The sequence below is a fragment of the Prionailurus bengalensis genome, chromosome D4 (assembly GCF_016509475.1).
Source record: "Prionailurus bengalensis isolate Pbe53 chromosome D4, Fcat_Pben_1.1_paternal_pri, whole genome shotgun sequence".
NCBI lineage: Eukaryota > Metazoa > Chordata > Mammalia > Carnivora > Felidae > Prionailurus > Prionailurus bengalensis.
Window position 1 is genome coordinate 72844184 of NC_057359.1, and position 17277 is coordinate 72861460.

General features: G+C 39.0%; 1 protein-coding gene across 1 annotated transcript in view; it reads left to right on the plus strand.

Moving 5' to 3' along the window:
• HSDL2 (hydroxysteroid dehydrogenase like 2) overlaps positions 1–15833 on the plus strand; it is a 70673-nt gene extending 54840 nt beyond the window's left edge. The window contains exons 10-11 of the mRNA XM_043565536.1: positions 480–608; positions 15517–15833. Of these exons, the coding sequence (XP_043421471.1) occupies positions 480–608; positions 15517–15629 (242 nt within the window). The 3' untranslated portion in view covers positions 15630–15833. The remainder of the gene's footprint in view (positions 1–479; positions 609–15516) is intronic.
• The last annotated feature ends 1444 nt before the right edge of the window (positions 15834–17277 follow it).

Below are 17277 nucleotides of genomic sequence, written 5' to 3' on the forward strand. Positions count from 1 at the left end.
TGACTCTTACTCATTTTAAAGTGTTTACTTATTTACTTTGAGAGAGAGAAAGCATAACCAGGTGGAGGGGTGGAGAGAGAAGGAGAGAGAGAATCCCAAGCAGGCTCCACACTCAGCATGGAGCCTGACACAGGGCTCGATCTCATGAACTGTGAGATCATGACCTGAGCTGGATACTTAACTGACTGAGCCACCTAGGCACCCACTTACCTGACTTTTAAATATCACCTTCCACTGGTCTTGCCTGACTCCACATTAACCTTCCACTTCTTCTTGTGTAAGAACCATGTTACTGCGGAGTATTCAGAGCCTAGCCTAGTGCCTGGCATGTGAGTACTTAATGGATATTTGCTGAATTTGATAGAGGCCTGAGGGTTTTAACCTGGAAAAGAGCATTTATTTTAACTGTAGCAGTTATTAAGTTTAAGAAGAACAGGGCTACTTTGGCATTTATTTCTACATCTTTATATTTTGTGTAGGTGAAGATGGTGGAATGTGGTTTCTTGATCTTAAAAGCAAAGGTGGAAACGTTGGATATGGAGAGCCCTCTCATCAGGCAGATGTGGTGATGAGTATGTCTACTGATGATTTTGTAAAAATGTTTTCAGGTGAGTTTTCAATTTTATGAATTTACTGAGTGTTTAAGGAGACTTTAGTTCCAACTTGATTCCTTTCCAAATAATCAAGACTTGTTTTTGTAGCTGCAGACCCTTAGCGACTATTGATGTTGAAGAGCACATAGTCTGCAGAAGGTGATTCTTACTGTTTGGTACCTACTCTTACGACTAACCTCTCCTGCCCCTTCTACTTCAGCCAACAAGTGGGAAGTAGAAGTCAGAATTTCCTTTTTTCATGGCTGAGAAGCCCAAAGATAATATTAGGAACAGAGACGTAATTCAAGAGGACTTGTAGGTGGGCTTTATTTGTACTAGTTGAACTAAGAAACCCTTTCCGAGAACACCTGGGACACCAAAGGTGCTGCACTCAGCTGCAGCCCATTTGTTGAGAGTAAGGTCATATTTCAATCTTGTCGTGACTGTAATAGGAAACAGTGGCCCTCTCCCATGGCCCCATGAGCCTGCTTTCTGTGGCATCCCTAACCAGGAGAATCTTCTTCGTAGTTTTCTACTCTGCTCGTGTACCTCTTAACTGTGCCAGAAAACTTTAAGGGTATTTTTTCAATTTTCTACTCTTAGAATGCTACTCCAAACAGTAATTATCACATGTATTTTTTAGAAACAACACTTTAAACCGTTACAACATTCTAATCAAAAAGATTCACTTAATGATCTATAAGTGTTATTCATTCTTTGCTCTGTTTTAATCTTCATAAATTGAAGATCACAGTGCATACTCCGTGCCTTCTAGGTCTTGCTTTCCATCTCCAATCCAGGGTGCTAATGGCCTACATACTTTATGAGCCAACCTGTGTGTGTTACTAATGGTTGAGGTCCCTTCAACTTTTCCTTTTTTTTTTTTTTTTTTTACAGTAGTAGTAAATATCCATGGTACAAAAATCAGAAAATACACTTAAGAAAAAGCAAAATAAAAATACTTCTTTATCACACTACTAAGAAATGACCATCAGTCGATTTTGATTTAGAGTCATATATATTTCTGTGAGTGAGTATATAAATACTCACACATGGGTCCCCTGGGTGTTTCAGTTCGTTAAGCATCCAACTTCAGCTCAGGTCATGATGTCTCAGTTCGTGGGTTCAAGCCCTGCATCTGGCTCTGTGCTGACAGGTCAGAGCCTGGAGCATGCGTCACATTCTGTGTCTCTCTCTGCCTTCCCCCCGCTTTGCACTTGCTGTCTCTCACTCTCTCAAAAATAAATAAATAAACATTTTTTTAAAAATCGTGTTTTTCGGGGTGCCTGGGTGGCTCAGTCGGTTGAGCATCTGACTTTGGCTCAGGTCATGATCTCACAGCTCGTGAGTTAGAGCCCCGTGTTGGGTTCTGTGCTGACAGCTCGGAGCCTGGAGCCTGCTGCGGATTCTGTGTCTCCCTCTCTCTCTGCCCCTAACCCACTTGCATTCTGTCTCTGTCTCTCTCAAAAATAAATAAACATTTAAAGAAAAATTGTGTTTTTCAAAAATAACATATGTGCTTATAAAAACAGGATTATAGCACTACTCCTGTTTGGTAATCTTTTTCACTAATATAACATCTTTCAGTGTTAATGAATAGTTATGTCTTTGGTCATTTTCTTTTATTTATTTTTATTTTTTTAAATATTTATTTTTGAGAGAGAGTACGAGTGGGGGAGGGGCAGACAGAGAGGGAGATACAGAATCTGAATCAGACTCCAGGCTCTGAGATGTCAGCACAGAGCCTGCCATGGAGCTCGAACTGACAAACCGTGAGATCATGACCTGAGCCGAAGTCGGACGCTTAACCGACTGAGCCACCCAGGCACCCCTCTCTTTAGTCATTTTCAATAGTGTTTTTAGTGTTTTAGTATTCCAACAGCTATTTCCTTATAAAACTTAAAGTGCTTTGTACATACTAGATGATCAGTAAATGTTGGCAAATTTGCATCTTATAAATAAGTAATATTTTGAACTTAAAGATCATTTAAAAATTTACTATCGGGGCCCCTGGGTGGCTCAGTCAGTTGGGTGTCCGACTTCGGCTCAGGTCATGATCTTGCAGTCCGTGAGTTCGAGCCCCGCATAGGGCTGTGGGCTGACAGCTCAGAGCCTGGAGCCTGTTTCGGATTCTGTGTCTCCCTCTCTCTCTGACACTCCCCCATTCATGCTCTGTCTCTCTCTGTTTCAAAAATAAATAAATGTTAAAAAAAAATTAAAAAAAAATTTACTGTCGATTTCTAAATTTAAATAACAATAATTATATGCATTATATGCATTGTATGGTTACTATGAGATGAGCAATACTCTGAAAAATGCTTTGAGATAAAATATTTTCTCCATTTTATAAAAATGGAGACTGAGGCATTGATGAATTAAATAATAAACCCAAAGTCACAAAGTGAGGAAATGTTGAAGCCGAAATTTGAATCCAGGCTAACTCTTTACTCATGCTCTTTTAATCATCATGTTACTCTGCCTTCCAAAGGTGAAAGAGTCAGGCGGCGACTTTAATTTACATTTTATTTATGTATCATAAACCTGTAATAATGGGCTTTCCATTTATCTTTCTGTGAATGTGTCTTTGGATTGACTAGGAAAGATCAGTCAGATAAATAAGTTAAAAAAAAAAGTATTCTTACAAGGTTTCTTTTATAGCAACAGTGAGTTTGCTTCTGCTTCTTATGTCCTTTCATTCCTACTCTATCCCATCTGTTTTCCTTTGGGCACAATTTAGACCTTATATCTTTGGTTTTGTAAGTTTGTTTGTTTGTTTGTTTGTTTGTTTATTTATTTATTTGGTTGGTTGGGGGGGAACAACAGGGGAGGGGCAGAGAGAGACAGACAGAGGATCCAAAGTGGGCTCTGTGTTGACAGCAGAGAGCTGGAGGAGGGGCTTGAACTTGTGAACTGAGATCATGACCTGAGCTGAAGTTGGATGCTTAACCCACTGAGCCACCCAGGTGCCCCAGCCCTTATATCTTAATATGGTTTCTCTTTTAAGAAACCATAGCCATTCCTGACCTAATTTATATAGCAGATACATTATAAATATAAAAACTTTAAGCAACTAGTGATTTTTAAGCAACTAATCAAAATCTCTCCTTTTGGCCAGTAGAGGCCACTGTATGGTAAAACATTATAATAGAAAGGAAATAAATTGTACAGGATTACCTGATTAATATATGGGAAGAGAGATTCTATATAGGATATTGTGCTTACTAGCAATTTTTTAAAAGTTATTTTTATAAACAGTATTATTGAAATATAATTTATATATCATTAAGTCCACCCAGTATGAGTGTAGTACGTAGTCTTTAGTAGATTCATAGAGCTGTACAACCATCATTAACAATCCAGTTTGAGAACATTTTCATCACCCCAGAAAATTCTCTCATGTCTCTTTGTAGTCAGTCCCCATTTTTACTCCCAGCTAGCCAACTACTGATTTGCTTTCTGTCTCTACAGATTTGCTGTTTCTAGATATTAAATGAAATCAAACAGTATATATAGCCTTTTGTATCTGGCTTATTTCACTTACCATAAGGCTTTTGAGATTCATCCATTCATGTCATAGTATTTATCAATAGTTCAGTTCCTTTTTATTGCTGAATAACATTCTGCTGTATGGCTGTACTACATATTATTTGTCTGCTCACCAGCTGGTGGACATTTGGGTTACTTCAAGTTTTTGCCTTTTGTGAATAATGCTGCTCCAAATATTGTCATACATGTATTTGGGTGGATATATATTTTCATTTCTCTTAGATAGATTCCTAAGAGTGAAACTGTTAAAGTTTCTGTATATAAAACTTTTTCAAAAACTACCAGACTGTTTGCTAAAGTAGCTGCACCAATTTTACATTCTCATTAGCAATGTGTGAAGGCTCCAGTTTCTCCAAATCCTCACCAATACTTATTAGTGGCTTTTTTTTCTTTTACAGCTTTATTGAGGTATACTTGACAAAGACTATTTAAGGTATAAAACAGCATGATTTTTTATATATACATACACACACACACATTGTTAAGTTACTATAATCAAGCTAATTAACACATTGATCATCTTACATGGTTAACTTCCTTGTGTGTGTAGTGAGAACACTTAAGATCTACCCTTAGTGGGGTGCCAGGGTGGCTTAGTTGGTTAAGCATCCAACTCTTTTTTTCTTTTTTTTTTAATATGAAATTTCTTGTCAGATTGGTTTCCATACAACACCCAGTGCTCATCCCAACAGGTAAGCATCCAACCCTTGATCTTAGCTCAGGTCTTGATCTCAGGGTCGTGAGTTTAAGCCCTGCATTGGGCTCACACTGGGTGTGAAGACTACTTAAAAAAAAATAAAAAAGATCTACTCTTAGATCTACTCTTAGCAAATTTCACATATACAATGCAGTTTTATTAACTGTAGTCATCATGCTATACATTAGATCCCCAGGAATTATTCATCTTGTAACTGAAAGTTTGTACTCTTTGACCAACATCTCCCTATTTCTCTTACTCCCAACCCCTGCCAACCACCATTTTATTCTCTGCTTCTGAGTTCCACATATAAGTGAGATCCATATTTGTCTTTCCATGTTTAGGTTTATCTGTGTTGTTACACATGGCCCTGTCTTTGATATTATAGCCATTCTAGTAAGTGTGTGGTGGTACATCTTTGTGACTTTAATTTGTATTTTCTTAATGTTGAGCATCTTTCCATCTGCTTAATGGATATATACATTTGATGAACTTTTGCAGGGGCGCCTGGGTGGCTCAGTCGGTTAAGTGTCCGACTTCGGCTCAGGTCATGATTTCACGGTCCGTGAGTTTGAGCCCCACGTCGGGCTCTGTGCCGACAGCTCAGAGCCTGGAGCCTGCTTCAGATTCTGTGTCTCCCTCTCTCTGACCCTCCCCCATTCATGCTCTGTCTCTCTCTGTCTCAAAATAAATAAACATTAAAAAAAAATTAAAAAACAAAACTTTTGCTCGTCTTTGAATTGACTTATCATTTTATTGTTAGGTTGTTAAAATTTTTTTATAAATTCTAGATGCATGTGATTTGCCAATATTTTCTCTCAGTCTGAGTTTTCTTTTCATTTTCTTAATGGTGTCTTTTGAATTACAAAAGTTTGTTAGTTTTGATAAAGTCTAATCCATCATTTCTTTCTTTTACAGTTCATGCTTTTTTTTCAAAGTATTTCATTCTTCTTTATGCTGTTGTGAATGGAATTATTGTCTTTAATTTTATTTTTGAATGATCTGTTCCTACTGTACATAAATATAATTAATTTTGTGTATTAATTTTATATCCTGTGAAAAACCAGTGCAGCCATTTAGCCCTGGGATTTTTTGTGGGAAAATTTTAAATTATTAATTCAATTTATTGTTATATATAACAATAGCTTTTATTTTTTAAAGCTTTATTGAGGAATAATGCACATACTGTACAATTCATCCATTTAAAGTGTACAGTTAAATAGTTTTTAGCATAGTCACAGATATTTGCAACCATCACCACAGTTACTTTCAGAACATTTTCATCACCTCAAAAAGAAACCCCATACCCATTAGCTGTTAACCCCATATCCCCATCTACCTACCTTCACTCCTAAGCAACCACTAATCTACTTTTTGTCTCTATAGATTTCTAATCCGAACTTTCATATGAACAGAATAGTATAATGTTGATTTGCTTGTGACTGGCTTCTTTCAGCATGTTTTTCCTTTTAGCATGTGTTTGAGTTTAATTTAAAAAGAATTTTTTTTAATGTTTATTTATTTTTGAGAGAGACAGAGTGCAAGTCAGGGAGGGGCAGAGAGAGAGGGAGACACAGAATCCGAAACAGACTCCAGGCTCCAAGCTGTCGGCACAGAGCCCGACACAGGGCTCGAACTCACAAACCGTGAGATCATGACCTGAGCTGAAGTTGGATGCTTAACCGACTGAGCCACACAGGTGCCCCTCAAATTTCATTCTTGATGTAGCGCGTGTCAGTACTTTCTCTTTTCTTTAGTGGAGATGAAATTCATTTGACATACAGTTAACCATTTTAAAGTGTACAGTTCAGTGGCATTTAATTTAGTGAATACACAATGCTGTGCAACCATCATTTCCCTTCAGTTTCAAAGCTTATTCATCACCCCAGAAGAACACTCCATACCATTTTTTTTGTTTGTTTTATCTATTTTTATTTATTTTTTATTTTTTATTTTTTTTTCAATATATGAAATTTATTGTCAAATTGGTTTCCATACAACACCCAGTGCACTCCATACCATTTAAGTAACACTTTTCATTCCAGCCTTCTCCATCTCCTAGCAACCACTAATAATGCTTTCTCTCTTGCTCTCTATGGATTTGCCTATTCTGGATAGTTCACATAAATGGGATCACGCAACAGGTAACCTTTGTGTGTAGCTTCTTTTACTTAGCATAATGTTTTCAAGGTTCATCTAAGTTGTAGCTTATATCAATACTTCATTGCTTTTTATGACTGAATAGTATTCCATCATAGAGATACGCCATAACTAGTTTATCCTTTCACTGTTAACAGACGTTTGGGTTGTTTCTACTGTTTGGCTGTTGTGAGTAATGCTGCTATAAACATATGTGTCCAAGTGTCTGAGTGGACTCACGTTTTCATTTCTCTTGTATTGCTGGGTCATGTGGTAATTCTGTGTTTAACTCTCTGAAGAACTGCCAAACTGTTTTCCACAGCAGCCGTACCATTTACATTCCTACTAGCAGTGTTATGAAGGCTTCTGTTTCTTTGCATTCTTTTAAAAATTTTTTTTTTTTCAACGTTTATTTATTTTGGGACAGAGAGAGACAGAGCATGAACGGGGGAGGGGCAGAGAGAGGGGGAGACACAGAATCGGAAACAGGCTCCAGGCTCCGAGCCATCAGCCCAGAGCCTGACGCGGGGCTCAAACTCACGGGACCGCGAGATCGTGACCTGGCTGAAGTCGGACGCTTAACCGACTGCGCCACCCAGGCGCCCCTGTTTCTTTGCATTCTTGCCCTTACCAGCACTTGTTGTTTTTGTTTTTGTTTTAATAGCCATCCTGGTGGGTGTGAAGTGATACCACGTTGTGGTTTTGATTTGCAGTTTCCTAATGACTAATGATGTTCAGCATTTTTTCATGTGCTTATTGGTTATATGTTCATCTTCCTTGAAGAAATGTCTCTTCAGGTCCTTTGCACATTTTAATTGGGTGTCTTTTTTTTTTTAGTTGGTTTTTATTATTATTTTTTTCCATCCTAGAGAGAGAGAGAACACAAGTGGGGGAGAGGGGTAGGGGGAGAGAGAAAGAGAACCTTAAACGGGCTCCATGCTCAGCACAGAGCCTGATGTGGGACTCGATCCCATGACCCAGGGATCATGACCTGGGCCGAAATCAAGAGTCAGACATTCAACCCACTGAGCCACCCAGGCACCCCCCCCCTTTTTTTTTTTTTTTTTTACAGCGTTTTAAGGATTCTTTATATATTCCAGGGGTACCTGGGTGGCTCATTCGGTTCAGCATCTGACTCTTGATTTTGGCTCAGGTCATAATCTCGTGGTTTGTGAGTTTGAGCCCTCATCAGGCTCTGCACTGACAGCATGGAGTCTGCTTGGGATTCTCTGTCTCTTTCTCTCTCTCTCTTCCCCCTGCTCAAGTGCTCTTTCTCTCTGTCTCTCTCTCTGTCTCTCAAAACAAACAAACATTAAAAAAAAAGCAACAACAAAAAAAGACTTTCTCTGTTTAACATAAGTATTCTCTATACATTCCAGGTATAAAGAAGATATTGTTTTTGAAATACATTATTTGCAGATATGTTCTCCCAATTTTGGGGAGTTATCTTTTCACTTTTTTTTTTAATGTTTATTTATTTTTGAGAGAGAGAGAGTATGAGCAGAGGATGGGCAGAGAGGGGAGACAGAGAATCCCAAGCAGGCTCCATGCTGTCAGCACAGAGCCCAACACAGGGCCCAAACATAAAAACTGTGAGATCATGACTTGAGCTGAAACCATGCGTTAGTCACTTAAATGCCTGAGGCCTGAGCCACGCAAGCATCCCTGAGGGTTTTTAGATTTAGCTCTCATATTTAAGCCTCCAATCCATTTTTTAAAATGTTTTATTCATTTGAGAGAGAGAGACAGAACGCGAGCGGGGTAGGGGCAGAGAAACAGGGAGACACAGAATCTGAAGCAGGCTCCAGCTGTCAGGACTGAGCCTGAGGCGGGGCTTGAATTCACAGACCATGATATTGTGACCTGAGCCAAAGTAGGACGCTTAACCGACTGAGCCATGTAGGCTCCCCAAGGCCTCCAATCCATTTTGAATTAATATTTATGTATGGTGTGAAGTAGGAGCCCAACTTCATTTGCTTACATGTGGATATCCAGTTTTCCCAGCACCATTTGTTAAATGGACTATTCTTTTCCCATTGAATGGTCTTGGCAACCTTGTTAAAGATTAGTTGACCATAGATGTATGGGTAAAATTAATACAGAATTACCATATGGGGTGCCTGGGTGGCTCAGTTGGTAGAGCGTCCGACTTCAGTTCAGGTCATGATCTCACGGTTTGTGAGTTCCAGCCCCACGTTGCACTCTGTGCTGACAGCTCAGAACCTGGAGCCTGCTTCGGATTCTGTGTCTTCCTCTCTCTCTGTCCCTCCTCTCAAAACTCACGCTCTGTCTGTCTCTCTCTCTCTCAAAAATAAATAAACATTAAAAAAAAACCTAAGAATTACCATATGACCCAGCATTTCCACGCCTATATTCAAAAGAAAGTAGACTCTCAAATACGTGTATACTCATGTTCATATCAGCTCTATTCACAGTAGCCAAAAGTTGGAAACTACCCAGATGTCCATTAACAGATGAATGGATAAACAAATATTATTCAGCCATAAAAAGAAATGAAGTACTGATTCATTGTAGAATGTGGATGAACCTTGAAAACTTAAATAAGTGAAAGAAGCCAGACACAAAAGATCACATATTACATGAATCCTTTTATATAATACACTGGAATAGGTAAATCCATGGAGACAGAAAGCTGATTGGTGGTTGCCAGGGCCTAGAAGGAAGGGGAACTGTGAATGCATAATGGATGTAGGTTTCCTTTTGGGGTGATAGAAATGTTCTGGGACTAGATAGAGGTGGTGGTTGTACAACACTGTGACTGTACTTAAATGCTGAATTGTTCACTTTATTTTTTTCTTTTTTTAATTTAAACATACAGTGCAATATTGGTTTCAGGAATAGAATTCAGTGATTCATCACTTACATAAAACACCCAGTGTTTGTCACAAGTGCCCTGCTTAGTACCCATCACCCATCTAGCCCATCTCCCACCCACCTCCCTTGAATTGTTCACTTTAAAAGGATTAATTTTGGGGTGCTTAGATGGCTCAGTTGGTTACGTGGCTGACTTCAGCTCAGATCATTATCTCGCTGTCCAGGAGTTTGAGCCCCTCAATGGGCTCTGTGCTGACAGCTTGGAGCCTGGAGCCGACTTCTGATTCTGTGTCCCACTCTCTCTTTGCCTCTCCCCCACTCACACTCTGTCTCTCTCTCTCTCAAAAATAAATAAACATTAAAAATTTTTTAAAAATAATAAAAGGGTTAATTTTATATCCTCTGAATTTCACCTCAGTTTTTAAAAGTATATATTTTTATTTTTTAATTAAAAAATTTTTAATTAAAAAAAAAATTAACATGGGGCTTGAACTCATGACCCCAAGATCGAAAAGTTGCATGCTCCACCAACTGAGACAGGTGCCCCAAAGTGTATGTGTATTTTTTTTTTGAGAGAGAGAGAGACCATGTGAGAGTCGGGGAGAGGCAGAGAGAGAGGGAAAGAGAGGATCTGAAGCAGACTTTTTGCTGACAGCAGCAAGCCTGACATGGGGCTTGCCCAGGAACCTCGAGATCATGACCTGAACCGAAGTTAGATGCTTAACCGACTAAGCCACCCAGGCGCCTCCAAAGTATTTATTTTCAAAAAGTTTTCTTTGGCCTTTCCCCCTTTTTCTCCACAGAGGTGATCTCCTTCAGGTATTTTTGGTATTTCTTTCATTATCTAACTCCACATTTTTCAATGCGATCACATTTCTCAATGTTAGATGTATACTTAATGCTGTTTTGTTTAGATTCAGTAAAGACTGGCAGGTGGGATTTAAGTTCTCTTTCAGCACCTTGATTTTGCTTTACCTCCCCCTCTCCCATCCTCCCAATTAATTATATCACCATATTTGCTTAAGTCAATACTCTGTGTTTGTTGAAATAATTATGATTCTGATGTAGCTTCCTGCTGAGTCAAATAGTATACTATTATTATGTTTCCTCTCAGAACTTTTCTTTTTCCTGGACATAATAATTGCCCTATTTTTCCCATTAGAATAGGTGTAAAGAAACTGAGCAAAATCTTCCTATGCTCTCTTCCCACAACCTTTTGATACACTTTTCCACTGTGCCAGTTGTGTCGGATTACCTGTCAGTCTACTTTTTTCCTGGAGCCCTTTGTCTTGTTATAATAGACAGATAGGCTCATTAAGCCTGCCACGCAGCTGTGATCCTAGAAATTTTTAACTCTCTCCAGCACTGAACCTCTTTTTTCCCGTGTCTCATGTTTTTTCTTGGCTTACATCCTCTTTTGGTGGCTGGCACACATTCTCCAGTAGCTTCACGAGAAAGGATACAGAAGAGGTAGTATTTTGTGAGTGTCTAAAACTACTTATATCCCACCAACACATTGTTTGGGTGGGTAGAGATTTCTGGGTTGAAATTCATTTTTCTTCAGAATTGTGAAGCCATTGCTCCATCTTCTAAGATTACCATTGAGAATTTGGTACTATTGTTGTTCTTAATCTTTTGCGTCTACCCCTCTTCTTTCTAAAAGCTTTGGAATCAGAATGCTCTCTTTCTCTGTAGTGGTTTGAAATTTCACAATGATGCAGGGTCGTGTGGTCTTTTTTCTTTTTCTTTCTTTTATTTTTTATTTTTTATTTTTTCTTTTCCTGGGTATTTGGTGGGCCCCTGGGAATGTGTCTTATATCTTTGATCTCTCAGTTCTCACTTTCTGGAGAAAACGTTTGATCTTTCATCATCTCTTTCTTCGGTTGCACATCTCTTTGTATAACCTTTTTATTTTGGGGGAAATTGATTCACCTTCCTATTTTGAACTATTTTCTTTTTTTATATAGTAAGGAGAAACTTAATTTGGAAAGACTGTTTTTGGGGGTGGTGCATGGAGAGAGACTTTTGCAATGGGAGGGGGATGGTTGCAATAGAGAGTTGACTTCTGTGACCAGAGATCTGCAAGTGCCTCTTTCCTATTGTATTTTAGTATTATCTGTCAACTTTTTAATTTCCAGGCATTCACCTTTGTTGTCATTGTTTTTTTTTTTAATTTCATTAATTTTTTTTTCTTTTTAAATTTTAATTTAAATTCTAGTTAGTTAACATACAGTGCAGTATTGGTTTCAGGAGTAGAATTCAGGAGTGATTCGTCACTCACATACAACACCCAGTGCTCATCCAACAAGTGCCCTTCTTAATGCCCATCACCAGTCTACCCCATCCCCTCCCCACCTCCCTCCATCAACGTCAGTTTGTTCTCTATCATTAAGAGTCTCTTATGGTTTGTTTCTCTCTCTTTTATTTTCCCCCTTCTCATATGTTCACCTGTTTTGCTTCTTAAATTCCAGTCATTGTTTCTTCTCTTACCGTTCCCTTCCTACTCACTCAATCCCATTTTGTTCGCCTTCTGCTGCTGCTTCTCTCCCTTCCTTCTCATTTTCCTCCCCTACCCCTTTAAGTTGCTTCCTCTTTTTTTCCCTCTTTCCTGTGCTTTGTTCTTCCCCCTTTCTCTAGCATTCTGTTCTTAATACATTGTTGTTATGTCTTCTCTTAACAATAAGGACATGAATTATGGAATTTTTTATTTTTCATTTACTTTGTTTGAGTTTTCTTCAGTGCCTCACTTTGTTTCCTCCAGATGGCTTTTACCTGTGTGTTTTGTTGTCTCCACTTGATGTCCATTCTTTTTTATTTAATTGTTTTTATTTTATTTTTTTTTTTAATTTTTTTTTCAACGTTTATTTATTTTTGGGACAGAGAGAGACAGAGCATGAACGGGCGAGGGGCAGAGAGAGAGGGAGACACAGAATCGGAAAACAGGCTCCAGGCTCTGAGCCATCAGCCCAGAGCCCGACGCGGGGCTCGAACTCACGGACCGCGAGATCGTGACCTGGCTGAAGTCGGACGCTTAACCGACTGCGCCACCCAGGCGCCCCTATTTAATTGTTTTTAATGTTTATTTATTTTTGAGAGAGAGATTAGACAGTGTGAGCTGGGGAGGGTCAGAGAGAGGGAGACACAGAATCCGAAGCAGGCTCCAGGCTCTGAGCTGTCAGCACAGAGCCTGATGCGGGGCTTGAACTCACAAGCCATGAGATCATGACCTGAGTTGAAGTCGGATGCTCAACCAACTGAGCCACCCAGGCGCCCTTTTAATTTTTTTTTTAATGATGTCTATTCATCTTTGTAGGCAAGTCTCCATAAAGCTGGTTGGAAGCTGCGTATGTGTGAGTAGGGCTTGAGGACTAGTAGGTTCCACTGGAGGGTGACAGAACAGGGAGCCAATTTTTTAGCTGAAGGGCACCTAGATGTCAGTGATTGTAGGTTTCCAGAGAGCTGTTCTGTTCGTTCGTTTATTTATTTATTTATTTATTTATTTTTTTTAATTTTTTTTTTTCAACGTTTATTTATTTTTGGGACAGAGAGAGACAGAGCATGGACGGGGGAGGGGCAGAGAGAGAGGGAGACACAGAATCGGAAACAGGCTCCAGGCTCTGAGCCATCAGCCCAGAGCCTGACGCGGGGCTCGAACTCACGGACCGCGAGATCGTGACCTGGCCGAAGTCGGACGCTTAACCGACTGCGCCACCCAGGCGCCCCTATTTATTTTTTTTAACGTTGTTTTGTTTTGTTTTGTTTTGTTTTGTTTTGTTTTGTTTTTGAGACAGGGAGAGACAGAGCATGAACAGGGGAGGGTCAGAGAGAGGGAGACACAAAATCTGAAAGAGGCTCCAGGCTCTGAGCTGTCAGCACAGAGCCCAACGCGGGGCTCGAACTCACGGACCGCGAGATCATAACCTGAGCCGAAGTCGGCCGCTTAACCGACTGAGCCACCCAGGCACCCCTGTTCTGTTCCTTTAAAGAACAAAGATCGGGGCACCTCGGTGGCTCAGTCGTTTAAGCGTCTGACTTCAGGCTCAAGTCATGATCTCACAGTTTGTGAGTTCGAGCCGCACTTTGGGCTCTCTGCTGTCAGCACAGAGCCTGCTTCGGATCCTCTGTCCCCCTCCCTTTTCCCTTCCCCTGCTTGGGCTCTCTCTCTCAAAAATAAATAAACATTAAAAAAACCCCAGATTTTCCAGTATCCTCAATGTAAATAAAAATTACCCTTTATTTATTTATTTGTAAATGTTGGTATTTTAACATCACATTTCCATAGAAGGTTGCACAGCTCAGTTTATTCATTAAAGAATTAGACTTGATTCTTTCTATCCCTAAGCAATCTATAATATTGTGTTACAACCCCTACATAGAATAATTTAAAGGTGTTTTGGTATGCCGGTGGCTCTGTCAGTCGAGCATCTGACTCTTGATTTTGGCCAAAATCATGAGTCCCAGGGTTGTGGGATCTAGTGCCACATCAGGCTCTGCACTGAGCATGGAGCCTGCTTAAGATTCTCTCTCTCCCTCTCTCTCTCTCTCTCCCTCTCTCCCCCTCTCCCCCCCTCTCCTTCTCTCCCCGTCTCCCTCTATCCCCGTCTCCCTCTCTCCCCCTCTCTCTCCCTCTCCCCCTCTCCCCCTCTCCCCGTGTCTCCCTGTCTCCCCCTCTCCCTCTCTCCCCCTATCTCCTCCTCTCCCTCTCCCCCTGCCCTCCCTTCCTCCCTCTGACCCTCTTCCCAGCTTGTGCGTCCATGCTCTCTCTAAAATAAATATATGTTTTCTAATTTTTAAAAAGAATTTAAAGGTATTTAATATCTCAATATATATAAATACATCAACCCACACAAAGATCCTGTCTGTGTGTGGCCCAGTAGAAGTTTACTAATGTACCAGACATATATTGTGCCTGCTGGAGATGTGATCTATATATAAATTGGCATGCTATAGGTCAGAAAACTAAAAATGAGAATCAGAAACACCTGGCTTTGAATTGCAATACCATTATATACACGCTATGTGACATCAGGGAAGTCAAAATCCTCTCAGAGCCTCAGTTTCCTCATTAACTCCACTATGTGCCAGACCCTGTACTAACACTGGAATAAGAGTAGCAAATAAAAAGTTCACTCCCTCTGTGGAGCTTCAGTTTATTTTATGTTGTTATTAACTACAATTCCATTTTAATACTCAGGTTTTACATCCTGGCATTTCTGTGGTTAAAATATTGCTAACACTTTTGTTGTCCCTACCCTATATTTTTAATGATAATTTCTTAAGAATATCATACGTATTTACAGCATTTGATTTTTTTTTAATATAAACCTGAAATGCTAAAGTTTAATGAACTAGTAGATTGGAAAATCAACTAAAGTAGGTAGATTTGTTTACTATAATTCATCTGAGGGCGATGTACCTTTAATGTACTGTAACTTGTATATAAATATTGCATCTTCAGCTTTTTGATATAATCTTTTGCTGATTGTTGTTTTTACATTATCTCTCATACTATAATATATTTTTAACATCTAAGCCTAGGAATTGGGATTCCCAAGGTACTGATAAAAAAAATTATGGAATAGAAATTTGTGTGCTTCCGAGATTTATAGAACTCAAGGAGATTCTTTTTATAATGTGTGTTCTTGAAGTGGTATATCCCTAAGGGCACTAATGGATGCTTTTCCTTCTCTCGTTTTCTCATTTTAGGGAAACTAAAACCAACAATGGCATTCATGTCAGGGAAATTGAAGATTAAAGGAAACATGGCCCTAGCAATCAAATTGGAGAAGTTAATGAATCAGATGAATGCCAGGCTGTGAAGGAAAAGGGAAAAAAATTGTTGACTGCCAAGCTTAAAAAGTAAAAGGGCTCAACAGTTAAAAATCTGTCTGTTTTCTTCTCTGTCATGTTATAAGGATATGCATGTTGTTCTGGAAAAAATAGAATTTCTGTATCTATAAGACTTGAAATTGTAATTAAAACAGCTAGCTAACATAAGTTTCATTACATGGAATTCTAAGACAGTCTGCCTTTTGTATTTAGTGAGTTTTGCCCTCTGAGCTCTATATTTCATTCACTATTTTCTAGGAAAGTTATTATGAGCGACTAATCAGGTCCCAGCAGTAAAATTAGCTCTTTTCAACACTTTTTCCCTTATAAAAGGAGACTAATCTCTTTTAAACTTTTCAGTTTTGGATTGTATACTAATGAAATCTGAATGATATTTTAGATTTTTATATACTTTTTTTAAAGAAGATCATCTACAGTGCATTTTCACAGAAATCACATAAACTACTTAATAATATTATTTGTGAAGACTAATAAAACAAAAAGTTTTTCATTTTAACTAGATTTCTAGGTATGTTACCTATAGTAAAATATTATTAATGTAATTCAAGTAATTATAGTATGTATTTTCTTTTTAAAGTATGTAATAATGTCCTAAAATAAAATAATTTCTCCCCAGAAGTATGCATTTGGTCACAACATTTTACAGTAAACATCAGGGATGCCTTGCCGACTCGGTCTGAGGAGCACGTGACTCTTGATCTTGGGATCGTGAGTTCGAACCCCACATTGGGTGTAGAAACTACTTAAAAATAAATAAAAGCTTTTAAAATGAGAACATTAGAATAGTTGGTTGTTACGGGCTGAACTGCATGCTCCAAACTCATTTGTTGAATTCCTAACCCCAGTACCTCAGAATGTGACTGTACTTGGAGATAAGGCCTTTAAAGAAGTGATTAAGTTAGAATGAGACTTTAAGGGTAGGCTGTAATTCAGTCTGACTGGGTTCCTTATAAGAAGAGGAAATTTGGAGATAAAAGACCAGGGACGTACACACAAAGTAATGACCATGTGAGGAACAGCAAAAAGGCAGTCATCTGTAAACCAAGGAGAGAAGCCTCAGAAGAAGCCATTCTACCAAGACTCCTGCTCTCCAGAACTGTAAGATTTCTGTTGGTTTAGCCACCTGGTCTGTGGTATTTTGTTATCGTAGCCCTAGCAAACTAATATAATGATTTGTTTTTCTTTTTTTAAAAAGCTAAGGATAAAAAAAAAAAAAAGAAACAACCCTTTCCTTTCATTTCATATGTTAAAAATTCTTGCTCAGAGATGCCTGGGTGGCTCAATTGATTAAGCGTCTGACTCTTGGTCTCAGCTCAGGTCATGATCTCATGGTTTGTGAGTTCAAGCCCCGCATCTGGCTCTGTGCTGACAGCACAGAGCCTGCTTGGGATTCTCTCTCTCTCTCCCTTTCTTTCTCTCCTCCACTTGGGCTCTTTCTCTCTCTCTCTCAAAATAAGTAAACTTAAAAAAAAAAAAAACTTGCTCGGTGTAATTCTTTTACTTCTCATTTTACATTCTCTAATATTACTGAGCTTAATTCTGGCATTCCATAGAATCTTAATATTAAAAAGCATTTATCTGTATGGTACAAATGAGGAAACCTGATCAGAGATGGGA